Genomic DNA, 13,650 nt, shown 5'->3' with positions numbered 1-13,650 from the left:
ACTCTCTTCGTCAGTCTTTCACCCTCCATCCTCTCCACATGTCCAAACCACCTCAGTGTGTTCCTCATAACGCTTCCTATCACAGAACAAATGCCAGTCTTTAATAACATAAGAGGTAAGAATTGCAAATATTAATGGATTATATTGCGTGTGAATCTTAGAAACTACCATATGTATTGTTTTTATTTTAAGATTTTGAATTTTGAAACTAATCAGTGTTACCGTTCGCCGCGCCTAACCACACGAAGGGGTGTGCTCTGACCCTTCCAAGATTACCACTTACGTTGAGGGTGTGAGCTGCTACTTCTAGCGGGGTGCGGGCGTATATGTGGTGCTACCTGGGAGTATTTGGTGCTACCTGGGCGTATTTGGTGCTACCTGGGCGTATTTGGTGCTACCTGGCCGTATTTGGTGCTACCTGGACGTATGTGGTGCTACCTGGGCGTATGTGGTGCTACCTGGGAGTATCTGGTGCTACCTGGGCGTATATTTGGTGCTACCTGGCCGTATTTGGTGCTACCTGGGCGTATATTTGGTGCTACCTGGGCGTATATTTGGTGCTACCTGGGCGTATTTGGTGCTACCTGGCCGTATCTGGTGCTACCTGGGCGTATATTTGGTGCTACCTGGCCGTATCTGGTGCTACTTGGGCGTATTTGGTGCTACCTGGACGTATGTGGTGCTACCTGGGCGTATTTGGTGCTACCTGGGCGTATGTGGTGCTACCTGGGCGTATTTGGTGCTACCTGGGCGTATGTGGTGCTACCTGGGCGTATGTGGTGCTACCTGGGCGTATGTGGTGCTACCTGGGCGTGACAATGGCGATACGGTCGATTCCCCCAGGTGAGGACAATTAATCTCGCTCTACCTGGCCTTCCTCTACTAATTACCCCCACCCACTACCCCCACCCACTCCCTCCACCCACCTACCGCCTCCCCACCCACCTACCGCCTCCCCACCCCCTCTCCCGTGGACCCGAATGACAAAAGGGAGGCTGAGAAAGGGAAACGGGAGACAGGTAGAGAGAGAGAGAGAGAGAGAGAGAGAGGCTCTGTGTCACCCTAAACGCTAGAGAAAATAGAGTTGAATCTCTCTCTCTCTCTCTCTCTCTCTCTCTCTCTCTCCTACAGACAACCATGACGTAGGTGAGAAAAGGAAAGAAAGAAGAGGACAATTTGTGACCGGAAAAAGAAAGACAGACTGTGACACACACGAGAGAGAGAGAGAGAGAGAGAGAGCAGCGATAACACCATGGAAAGCAAAGGAGGAAAGTGAGTATAGAAAATGGAAAGTGGAAAATACTGTAGTTTATTTATTTGATTTGACGAGACGAGCCACAAGGAACTGAAAGCAGGGGAAAGCCAGCTGAAGGATGGGGGAGCGATAGTAGTAGAATGGATGTGGAAGATGTGCAGATTGGCCTGGAAGGAAGGTAGAGTCCCGGAGGATTGGAAGTCAGGTATAATTATTCCCTTGTACAAAGGAAAAGGGGAAAAAGAAGTGTGTGGTAATCATAGGGGCATTTGTCTTCTTAGTATAATAGGAAAAGTGTATGGTAGGATACTTATAGACAGAGTTAGAGAAAGAACAGAGGAATTAGTTGAAGAACAGGGAGGCTTTAGGAAGGGAAGAGGTTGTGTAGATCAGTATATGGTAGGATACTTATTGACAGAGTTAGAAAAAGAACAGAGGAATTAGTTGGAGAAGAACAGGGAGGCTTTAGGATGGGAAGAGGTTGTGTAGATCAGTATATGGTAGGATACTTATTGACAGAGTTAGGGAAAGAACAGAGGAATTAGTTGGAGATGAACAGGGAGGCTTTAGGAAGGGAAGAGGTTGTGTAGATCAGTATATGGTAGGATGCTTATTGACAAAGTTAGGGAAATAACAGAGGAATTAGTTGGAGAAGAAGAGGGAGGCTTTAGGAAGGGAAGAGGTTGTGTAGATCAGTGTATGGTAGGATACTTATTGACAGAGTTAGAGAATGAACAGAGAAATTACTTGGAGAAGAACAGGGAGGCTTTAGAAAGGGAAGAGGTTGTGTAGATCAGTGTATGGTAGGATACTTATTGACAGAGTTAGGGAAAGAACAGAGGAATTAGTTGGAGAAGAACAGGGAGGCTTTAGGAAGGGAAGAGGTTGTGTAGATCAGTGTATGGTAGGATACTTATTGACAGAGTTAGGGAAAGAACAGAGGAATTAGTTGGAGAAGAACAGGGAGGCTTTAGGAAGGGAAGAGGTTGTGTAGATCAGTGTATGGTAGGATACTTATTGACAGAGTTAGGGAAAGAACAGAGGAATTAGTTGGAGAAGAACAGGGAGGCTTTAGGAAGGGAAGAGGCTGTGTATATCAGTGTATGGTAGGATACTTATTGACAGAGTTAGGGAAATAACAGAGAAATTAGTTGGAGAAGAACAGGGAGGCTTTAGGAAGGGAAGAGGTTGTGTAGATCAGTATATGGTAGGATGCTTATTGACAGAGTTAGGGAAATAACAGAGGAATTAGTTGGAGAAGAACAGGGAGGCTTTAGGAAGGGAAGAGGTTGTGTAGATCAGATATCCATTCTTAGATCTTTAGTGGAAAAGTTTCTAGAGAAGGGAAAGAAGTTGTATGCGGCCTTACAAAGAGTGGCAGTAGTGACATAATTTACCTTAATTTACCTCAACATGGGAATAAATAAATCAAAAGGTGTTATTCATACATCACCTGGACGTACTTTCATTTGTGCCGAGAATTCAAAGTGTCACGTACCGGCCTCCAGGCCATCTGATAAACTTAGTAAGGCCCCGTTTTTAAATCAGTCTATGCAAATAATTATATATAACATTTTATTTAGGCAATCTTATCGCCAAACGGTTACTGTAGCTTTTGTAATTATTTAAAATGAGTCGTTAACAATGAATGCACTCGGTCAACCAGTCAACTGCCGGCTTTCAAATGCTTAACGCTCGTGTCGACGGAGGAAATTTAACAGACGGGCTCAGCCTTTGGTTCCTTCTTTCACGCATTAAAAAAAAAAAGACTATAGTTGAAAAATACAGGGAAAAAAATGGGAGGAGGGGAGAGCAGTTGGGAAATGAAAGGAAGGAAATGGGGGGGAGGGGGGGGGGAGAAGTTGAGGAAAGGGAAAGAACGGATGAAAAAGGAAGGATTTGGGAGGAGGGGAAAAGTGTGTGTGTGTGTGTGTGTGTGTGTGTGTGTGTGTGTGTGTGTGTGTGTGTGTGTGTGTGTGTGTGTGTGTGTGTGTGTGTGTGTGTGTGTGTGTGTGTGTGTGTGTGTTTTCCCACTTACATAACTGAGAGAGAGAGAGAGAGAGAGAGAGAGAGAGAGAGAGAGAGTGATGCATGAGGAACGTGAAGTGAGGCGTGAAAATGGTTTAGGAGAGAGAGAGAGAGAGAGAAAGAGAGAGAGAGAGAGAGAGAGAATCATCCACACGAAGAACAATTTTTTTTTTTTAATATATATGAAGGGCAAAAAATAATCTTAATGGAATTTTATATCAGGCGTCGGCGTGATTCCTGTTCTTGACCGATTTATTCTATTTAATATACATCACACACACACACACACACACACGATTAAAGGGAGTTTGGGAGAATAATTCGGTCATGGGAAACTATCACGAGTCTGTTATGTGATAGCGTTCATAGCCATCTTGGACTGTGCGGCTCTCTCTCTCTCTCTCTCTCTCTCTCTCTCTCTCTCTCTCTCTCTCTCTCTCTCTCTCTCTCTCTCTCTCTCTCTCTCGTTTTTTGTGCCATCAATCTTTCCACCCCATTCCTCTTACAACGTCTCTCTCTCTCTCTCTCTCTCTCTCCGTCCGCTGATATTTGGCTGCCCTCCTTCCAGCTCACACACCCCTCTCACATCTCTCCATCTCATCCTTGGTCTCCCCATCCTCCTCACTCACATACACTCTTCTAGTCAGTCTCTCATTCTCCTTCCAACTCACACCTCCCTCTCATAAATCTCTCCACTCCATCCCTCCATCTCATCATCGTTCTTCCTCTCTTCCTCTCCCCCCCAAGCCTCACACACATACACTTCTAGTCAGTCTCTCATAACCCTTCTGACATACGAGATGATCCGGTTTACTATGCAAAATGAATCGCTAAAGAGGAGTTGTTACGAAATCGCCTTAACCATGGGAAATATGATCCAGTATCCTTAATGAGAACACCTGTATAGCTTCACCTGTTGACGGGCAGCTACAGAGGGGGACAAAAGTTTGCTTACTAATTCACTGCATCTGCTTTACACGTGTCCGTCACCTTCCTCCCTGACGCATCATACCAAAGAGAAGCATCAATAATAATAATAATAATAATAATAATAAAAATAATAATAATAATAATAATAATAATAATATAATAATAATAATAATAATAATAAAATAATAATAATAATAATAATATGTACCGTAATGAGCTGCTGAGAGGATGGGAGAGGTACCTCATTTTTGCATGCTATTGTACACAGCTTATATGTATCATCTTCCATTTACAGTTATTCGTGAGATGATAAAATGGGTGGACTCTATTAATGCCCTATAAAATTACCCAGACTTGCTCCCGTCACTATTTTCTGCGTTCACTATATGCATCTTATGTATGGAGAGACAGGCTGCCAAATGAGGAAGTGAAGGAACGTTGTGGTGTGGATGTGGATGTGATAGGAAGCGTTAGGAGAAACACACTGAGGTGGTTTGGCCATGTGGAGAGGAGGGAGGGTCAGAGACTGACGAGGAGAGTGTATGTGAGTGAGATGGAGGGGGGCAGAGGGAGGGGGAGGCCAAGGATAAGATGGAGGGATGGAGTGGAGAGGTATATGAGAGAGAGGGGAGTGTAAGCTGGGAGCAGGGCAATGAAATGGCGGGGGACAGGGCGACATGGAGGCGATGTGTTTGTGGCCACCCTTTACGGGATTAAGGCGTCTGGCAATAGATAGATAGACAAACGTATGGCAGGTTGTGGGCGGTATTCACGTGTGGCTAGGAACCTTGAGCCACGTTTGCGCGACGTTTAGTGAAGATATTTTAACTACTCTTGATATCATGTATTGACGAGAGCACCAGAAGTCAATACCGAGTACCATATTTTTAGTCAGTGTTGCTCTCGAGGTATTCTGACTGATCTTGACTTACTGACTTCTCAATTTAGTAAACACACACGGCGTTTCCATTTCCTTGATGAATTATAGAGGCTCCTGTGGTGAAACAAGATAGTTCAGCGGAAAAAACCTTCGTCAGATTTGTAAACAGACAGAACACAGTGCCCATCCCAAAAGTTAGACTGCGGCGAAGTGTGTAAACATTGCGTGGTATCGACCGGAGTGGTGCGGTCCTTTGTGTGTGTGTGTGTGTGTGTGTGTGTGTGTGTGTGTGTGTGTGTGTGTGTGTGTGTGTGTGTGTGTGTGTGTGTTTAATGCTAGGAGAAGAAGGAACCAAAGGCTAGGAGTCCGCAAACAGTTCCAAGAAGAAAAAAAATACCAGCGAGAGCCAAATTCAAGATCCGATCATTTCGCGATGCCTGGACACACTGCGTTAGAAAGACTGGAGATCATAGCTAGCAGGAAATACAGACAGAGGGAGACAGTTCCAGAGCTGACCAGTCTTGCCCTAACACTGCCTTAACATACCGCAGTGGGAAAGGAACAGGAACGAAGATTACGGCAGCAGTGGCTCTGAATCTTGGCAGGCAGCACGGAACAGACTGCCCATGTGAAGGAGAGGAGACGGAACAGTGGAGTGCAGTCAGACTTAGTAATTCAGTGTTAAATTTCGGGTCAGTCCTGCATTAGTAAATTTATATAAGTATTCACGGCCAACTGTTATTTTTTTCTGCATTTCCACCAACGAGACAAAATATTACGAAAAATAAAAAAAAAAATGCAATATTTCATGGTAGTCATGATGCACGAAGGTTTCCTAATAGATGGCACTGAGGTAAAGTCAGTATCTATCTATCTATTGCCAGACGCCTTAATCCCGTAAAGGGTGGCCACAAACAAATCGCCTCCATGTCGCCCTGTCCCCCGCCATTTCACTGCCCTGCTCCCAGCTCGCACACCTCCCCCCCCTTCGCTCATATACCTCTCCACTCCATCCCTCCATCTCATCCTTGGCCTCCCCTTTCCTCTCCCCCCGTCCACCTCACTCACATACACTCTCCTCGTCAGTCTCTCACTCTCCATCCTCTCCACATGTCCAAACCACCTCCCGGAATTCAAGACCTCCTAAGATGAATATGACGATGATATTTGCATTAAAATTTCTCGAAAACTGGGCCTCAGTAACACCTCTTCCTTGGCGATTTATTTTGGATATAGTAACACCTCTTCCTTAGCGATTTATTTTGGATATAGTAACACCTCTTCCTTGGCGATTTATTTTGGACAGCTTATTACTACCTCTTCCTTAGCGATTTATTTTGGATATAGTAACACCTCTTCCTTTGCGATTTATTTTCGATAGCTTAGTAACACCTCTTCCTTGGCGATTTATTTTGGATAGCCAAGTAACACCTCTTCCTTGGCGATTTATTTTGGATAGCTTAGCAACACCTCTACCTTAGCGATTTATTTTGGATAGCCTAGTAACACCTCTTCCTTGGCGATTTATTTTGGACAGCTTATTAATACCTCTTCCTTAGCGATTTATTTTGGATATAGTAACACCTCTTCCTTTGCGATTTATTTTGGATATAGTAACACCTCTTCCTTTGCGATTTATTTTCGATAGCTTAGTAACACGTCTTCCTTGGCGATTTATTTTGGATAGCCTAGTAACACCTCTTCCTTGGCGATTTATTTTGGATAGCCTAGTAACACCTCTTCCTTGGCGATTTATTTTGGATAGCCTAGTAACACCTCTTCCTTAGCGATTTATTTTGGATATAGTAACACCTCTTCCTTGGCGATTTATTTTGGACAGCTTATTAATACCTCTTCCGTAGCGATTTATTTTGGATAGCTTAGTAACACCTCTTAGCGATTTATTTTGGATATAGTAACACCTCTTCCTTAGCGATTTATTTTGGATATAGTAACACCTCTTCCTTAGCGATTTATTTTGGATAGCTCTTGGCGATTTATTTAGGATATAGTAACACCTCTTCCTTGGCGATTTATTTTGGATTGCTTAGTAACACCTCTTCCTCAGCGATTTATTCTGATAGCATAGTAGCACCTCTTCTTTGGCGATTTATTTTGGATAGCTTAGTAACACCTCTTCCTCAGCGATTTATTTTCGATGGCTTAGTAACACCTCTTCCTCAGCGATTTATTCTGATAGCATAGTAACACCTCTTCCTTAGCGATTTATTTTGGATAGCTTAGTAACACCTCTTCCTTAGCGATTTATTTTGGATATAGTAACACCTCTTCCTTAGCGATTTATTTTGGATAGCTTAGTAACACCTCTTCCTTAGCGATTTATTTTGGACAATATAGTAACACCTCTTCCTTAGCGATTTATTTTGGACAATATAGTAACACCACTTCCTTAGCGATTTATTTTGGATATAGTAACACCTCTTCCTTAGCGATTTATTTTGGATATAGTAACACCTCTTCCTTAGCGATTTATTTTGGACAGCTTAGTAACACCTCTTCCTTAGCGATTTATTTTGGACAGCTTAGTAACACCTCTTCCTTAGCGATTTATTTTGGACAGCTTAGTAACACCTCTTCCTTAGCGATTTATTTTGGACAGCTTAGTAACACCTCTTCCTTAGCGATTTATTTTGGATAGCTTAGTAACACCTCTTCCTTAGCGATTTATTTTGGATAGCTTAGTAACACCTCTTCCTTAGCGATTTATTTTGGATAGCCTAGTAACACCTCTTCCTTAGCGATTTATTTTGGACAGCTTAGTAACACCTCTTCCTTAGCGATTTATTTTGGATAGCTTAGTAACACCTCTTCCTTAGCGATTTATTTTGGACAGCTTAGTAACACCTCTTCCTTAGCGATTTATTTTGGATAGCTTAGTAACACCTCTTAGCGATTTTTTTGGATATAGTAACACCTCTTTCTTAGCGATTTATTTTGGATATAGTAACACCTCTTCCTTTGCGATTTATTCTGAATAGCTTAGTAACACCTCTTCCTTAGCGATTTATTTTGGATACAGTAACACCTCTTCCTTAGCGATTTATTTTGGATATAGTAACACCTCTTCCTTATCGATTTATTTTGGATAGCTTAGTAATACCTCTTCCGTAGCGATTTATTTTGGATACAGTAACACCTCTTCCTTAGCGATTTATTTTGGATAGCTTATTAATACCTCTTCCTTAGCGATTTATTTTGGATAGCTTAGTAACACCACTTTCTTAGCGATTTATTTTGGATATAGTAACACCTCTTCCTTAGCGATTTATTTTGGAAATAGTAACACCTCTTCCTTAGCGATTTACTTTGGATATAGTAACATCTCTTTCCTTAGCGATTCATTTTGGACAACATAGTACTGTAACACCTTTTCCTTAGCGATTTATTCTGGATATAGTAACACCTCTTCCTCAGCAATTTATTTTGGACAGCTTAGTAACACCGCTTCCTTAGCGATTTATTTTGGATAGCTAACACCTCTTCCTTAGCGATTTATTTTGAAAAGCTTATTACCTCTTCCTTGGCAATTTATTCTGGATAGCTGAGTAACACCTCTTCCTTAGCGATTTATTTTGGATAGCTTATTACCTCTTCCTTGGCGACTTATTCTGGATAGCTGAGTAACACCTCTTCCTTAGCGATTTGTTTTGAATATGGCTGGTTAATCTCCTTTTGTACGTTATCTATGCAGAGTATAGCGATATTAGAAAGATCTATGTAACATGGATGAGAACGGTCAGGTGTAATAAGCAAAATAAGTCGCTTAGGAAAAGGTGTTAGGGAGCTTCCTTAACCGACGGGAGTTTGGATCTTTGTCTTGCTTGCTTGTTTGTTTCTTGCTTTTTTTTTCATTGCCGTTTATTTATATCTCTCTATCTATTGCCAGACGCCTGAATCCCGTGCGGGGTAGCCACAAACAAATCGCCTCCACGTTTACTTTATTTTTTCATTTTCCAATTCTCTCTGTTCATCGATTTTCATTATTATTATTATTTTTTTTTTGTTTAATTTCCCTTATGTAGATTTATATTTCATCCATTTACCCATCTCCCTCTCTCTCTCTCTCTCTCTCTCTCTCTCTCTCTCATATTTCTGTAATTTCTGCATTCATTTTTCTTTATAATTCATTTTCTTAACCCTTCTGTCATGTCACTTTCCTTCATCCTTTCAAGTCACTTTCCTCCGTAATTTCGTGTCACTTTCCTTCATCCTTTCATGTCACTTTCCTTCATCCTTTCATGTCACTTTCCTTCATCCTGTCATGTCACTTTCCTTCATCCTGTCATGTCACTTTCCTTCATCCTTTCATGTCACTTTCCTTCATCCTGTCATGTCACTTTCCTTCATCCTTTCATGTCACTTTCCTCCGTAATTTCGTGTAACTTTCCTGTATCCTTTAAGTCACTTTCCTGTATCCTTCATGTCACTTTCCTTCATCCTTTCATGTCACTTTCCTTCATTCTTTCATGTCACTTTCCTTCATTCTTTCATGTCACTTTCCTTCATTCTTTCATGTCACTTTCCTTTATCCTTCATGTCACTTTCCTTCATTCTTTCATGTCACTTTCCTTTATCCTTCATGTCACTTTCCTTCATCCTTTCATGTCACTTTCCTTCATTCTTTCATGTCACTTTCCTTCATTCTTTCATGTCACTTTCCTTCATTCTTTCATGTCACTTTCCTTTATCCTTCATGTCACTTTCCTTCAACCTTTAAGTCACTTTCCTTTATACTTTCATGTCACTTTCCTTCATTCTTTCATGTCATTTTCCTGTATCCTTTCATGTCACTTTCCTTCATCCTTTCATGTCACTTTCCTTCATCCTTTCATCTCACTTTCCTGTATCCTTCATGTCACTTTCCTTCATCCTTTCATGTCACTTTCCTTCATTCTTTCATGTCGCTTTCCTTCATCCTTACATGTCAGTATCCATCCTTTCATGTCACTTTCCTTCATTCTTTCATGTCGCTTTCCTTCATCCTTACATGTCAGTATCCATCCTTTCATGTCACTTTCCTTCATCTTTTCATGTCACTTTCCTTCATCTTTTCATGTCACTTTCCTTCATCTTTTCATGTCACTTTCCTTCAACCTTTAAGTCACTTTCCTTTATACTTTCATGTCACTTTCCTTCATTCTTTCATGTCATTTTCCTGTATCCTTTCATGTCACTTTCCTTCATCGTTTCTTGTCACTTTCCTTCATCCTTTCTTGTCACTTTCCTTCATTCTTTCATGTCACTCTCCTCAATCCTTACATGTCACTTTCCTTCATCCTGTCATGTCACTTACCTCTCCCATGTCACTTTCCTTCCTCTCCCATCCCACTTTCACTTCTCTCACGTCATTTTCGTTTCATATCTTGTCACTTTCCTCAATTCATGTCACTTTCCTTTGTCAGCTGGTCACTCTCTTCACCTTCACCTCCGCAGTCACTATCATTGCAGCTCTGTGTATTGTCACCCGGTAATCAATACTCTCTCTCTCTCTCTCTCTCATTTTCCTTTTACTCCAAACACTATCATTTTCTCTCTCTCTCTCTCTCTCTCTCTCTCTCTCTCTCTCTCATTTTCCTTTTACTCCAAACACTATCATTTTCTCTCTCTCTCTCTCTCTCTCTCTCTCTCTCTCTCATTTTCCTTTTACTCCAAACACTATCATTTTCTCTCTCTCTCTCTCTCTCTCTCTCTCTCTCTCTCTCTTTAATATACTTTTCCTTTCACACACGAAATATTACTACCCATTTATTTTCCTTTTTTTTCTGCTATATATGACAACCCAACCCATTTTTCACTGCCCGGTAATTATTTTTGCCGGATAGTAATTTTCTCTGCGTTATATCATTACCAATATACTTTTCCTTATTGAGATAATCAGTACTTTTTTTTTTAATGCAAGTAAAATGGAACCAAAGGCCACGAGCCCGCAATACTGTTCCTTGCAAGAGAAAAACAAAATACAAGAGAGAGCCACATTCAAAATCCATTCATTTCGAGATGGCTGGACTCACTGCGTTTGAAAGACTGGAGATCATAGCTAGTAGGAAATATAGACAGAGGGAGACAGTTCCAGAGTTGACCTGTTGCGCCTATTATTTACTGCGCACAGGGAGTATATAATAAGCGCAGCGCATTTATAAGAGTAACATACTGATAATTCAACTCCCACACATCCATTTCCAGTTAACAATTATGGTGTAGAAAAAGGTAAATACTGGAAATTGCTCAGGGAAATAAAATACACTGGTTTATTTCCTTATTTTCTCTCTCCACACACACACACACACACACACACACACACACACACACTAATATTCAGACAGGTTAGCAAAAGCCGTAATATAAATTTGGTCACTGAAAAATATAAAACTCCATGGAAATAACTGAAAAAATCCAATTCACTGGACTTATTTATTTTTTTTTTTTTTTTAATATAAATATACCACCAATTCCATTTGAATATTCACAGACAGATGTTCATACGCGGTAAATAAGAGAAAGAGAAAAAATCATGTTCGTCTACCTTTGATCATAGTAACATTCAAAGCATTAGTCTAATCCTTTCAGATCCGCAACATCATTATATTCACAAACTGGCTTCATATAATAATAATAATAATAATAACTGCTGGAAATTCGCTTATACACATCCATTTTCAATTTATCATTTACTCAAGGACTAGTTTGTATTATGATTCACAGAAATATTCAGACAATGCGCAGAAGTGGATAATATTCGTAGTAAAATTAACTCAAATTATACATATATCAGTTTCCCCTACATGCACATAGAGATCATTGCTTGAATTTATTTTTTCCGATGCGAGACCAAAGCACATTAACAATCACACAGATGCACAGACGCAGTAAGTAATCTTTGCAGTATATAATAATAATGCAAACTACACACACATATGTACACTGGAAATTCTCCCACACAGCCATTTCTACTTGATAAAGAGACTCAGCGCTAAATGCACGCCACTACACACCCTCCCCCATCGATCCCCAGGCACGGAAATGAGAGAGGGAGAGGACAGAGCCATGTTTGACTCTCTCGCTGCCTTACCTTTTTGCGCGAGTTCCACATATCCCACGCTGTTTCCATTCGCCCATTGACAAAGGTGACAGGTAGATTTCTCCTCCGTGTTGGTGACGGGGGAGCGCACGTCTATCCCTTCGGCGGCTAGTCTGGCCATGAACTCCTCCATGAAGGGCGGGATAGGGGGCGGGGGCACGTTTATAACCATGTTGGGCGGAGGACCCAACTCGTAAAAGGCGTCGCAGTCCATCCTTCCCCCGCAGGAGTTATTGAGCGACTGATCCCGCAGCAGAAATTCCGGCAACACGGAGGACATGATGGTCCCCGGGTACCTCGCGCCCTGATTGGCTCCTCGACGGTACCCTCCTCCCCTCACAACTCCTCCCTCTGGAACATATCCCTTCCGATGCTTAATTTTGCCTTCCGGTGTGGTTACTTATTCAATTAAAAAGCCTCCATCCCCCGTCGAAGTTGCAGTCTAGTGAAAACCAAAAGGAACTGGCGGGAAAAGGGATTATTTGCCAATGTTTACGTTCGAATCCCCGCCTGAGTAATTGAGTGGGCTCCGGAGGGGATGGGCCGGATTTAGTTCGGAAGGCGGCCACCAGAGGGGAGTCTATTCGCACCAAGGAGTTTATTCTGTACCTGTGTATTCCCAGTTTATTTCGCTACAAAGGGGTTTATTCGCACCAGGTGTATTTTTCTACAAGCTTTTAGCACCAAACATTTATTTGAACCAACGAGTATTCATAAGTTTTTTTTACACTAAATTTAATTGCATCAAGGAATTTATTCTGTAAGGAGTTTATTCACACTTAAGAATTTTCTCTACGAGTTATTTGCACCAAGTTATTCGCAGCGGAGCTTATTTCACTTTCTCAGGCTCTGTGGGCGATGTTGTTGTGGTGGGTGAGGCTGGCAGTGGTCGGGTGGGTGGAGGAGGGCGGGAAGGAGGGAGGGAGGGGGTGGAGGAAGAAGAGGAGGAGGAGGGAGGGGGTGGAGGAAGAAGAAGAGGAGGAGGAAGAAGAGGAGGAGGGAGGGGGTGGAGTCGTGTGCCGCTGACGTCCCCGCTATCCACACCCACACCTGCAAGTAAACAATAATTCATTAGTTCTGCAATAAGATAAAGATAATACGTTAATTTGTAAAGGTAAAGATTTGATTTTGATACAGTTCTATCACCTTAACTTGGCCCAGATTTTCATTCATTTTATATCTGTCGCTCTGGAGAAATAGACAATAGATAGATAGATAGATAGAAAGATAGATAATACGTGAGTTTGTGACTGCATATTTTGGTGTAATCCTTTCACCTTAACTTGGCCCAGATTTTCGTCCTTTTTGCAGCTTATTTCACGTAGCTCAGTGGTGGAAAAAGACAATGCTATGGCTCTACATCTCTCCATAGCACTTCATCGTGACTAGCATCATGGTGTTAATCTCTCTCTCTCTCTCTCTCTCTCTCTCTCTCTCTCTCTCTCTCTCTCTCTCTCT

The 13,650-nt window shown here is 41.8% G+C and overlaps 1 protein-coding gene across 1 annotated transcript in view; it reads right to left on the bottom strand.

Annotated features, from left to right (window-relative positions):
* LOC145396185 (uncharacterized) overlaps positions 1–12,472 on the bottom strand; it is a 33,036-nt gene extending 20,564 nt beyond the window's left edge. Inside the window, exon 1 of the mRNA XM_080269624.1 lies at positions 12,184–12,472. Within this exon, the coding sequence (XP_080125750.1) occupies positions 12,184–12,472 (289 nt within the window). The remainder of the gene's footprint in view (positions 1–12,183) is intronic.
* Between the last annotated feature and the right edge of the window lie 1,178 nt (positions 12,473–13,650).

This window comes from Coenobita brevimanus, chromosome 35 (assembly GCF_032717465.1).
Source record: "Coenobita brevimanus isolate Jiangsu-jjx chromosome 35, ASM3271746v2, whole genome shotgun sequence".
NCBI lineage: Eukaryota > Metazoa > Arthropoda > Malacostraca > Decapoda > Coenobitidae > Coenobita > Coenobita brevimanus.
The sequence above is the reverse complement of the archived record's forward strand: the minus strand, read 5'-3'. Positions and strand labels throughout refer to the sequence as shown.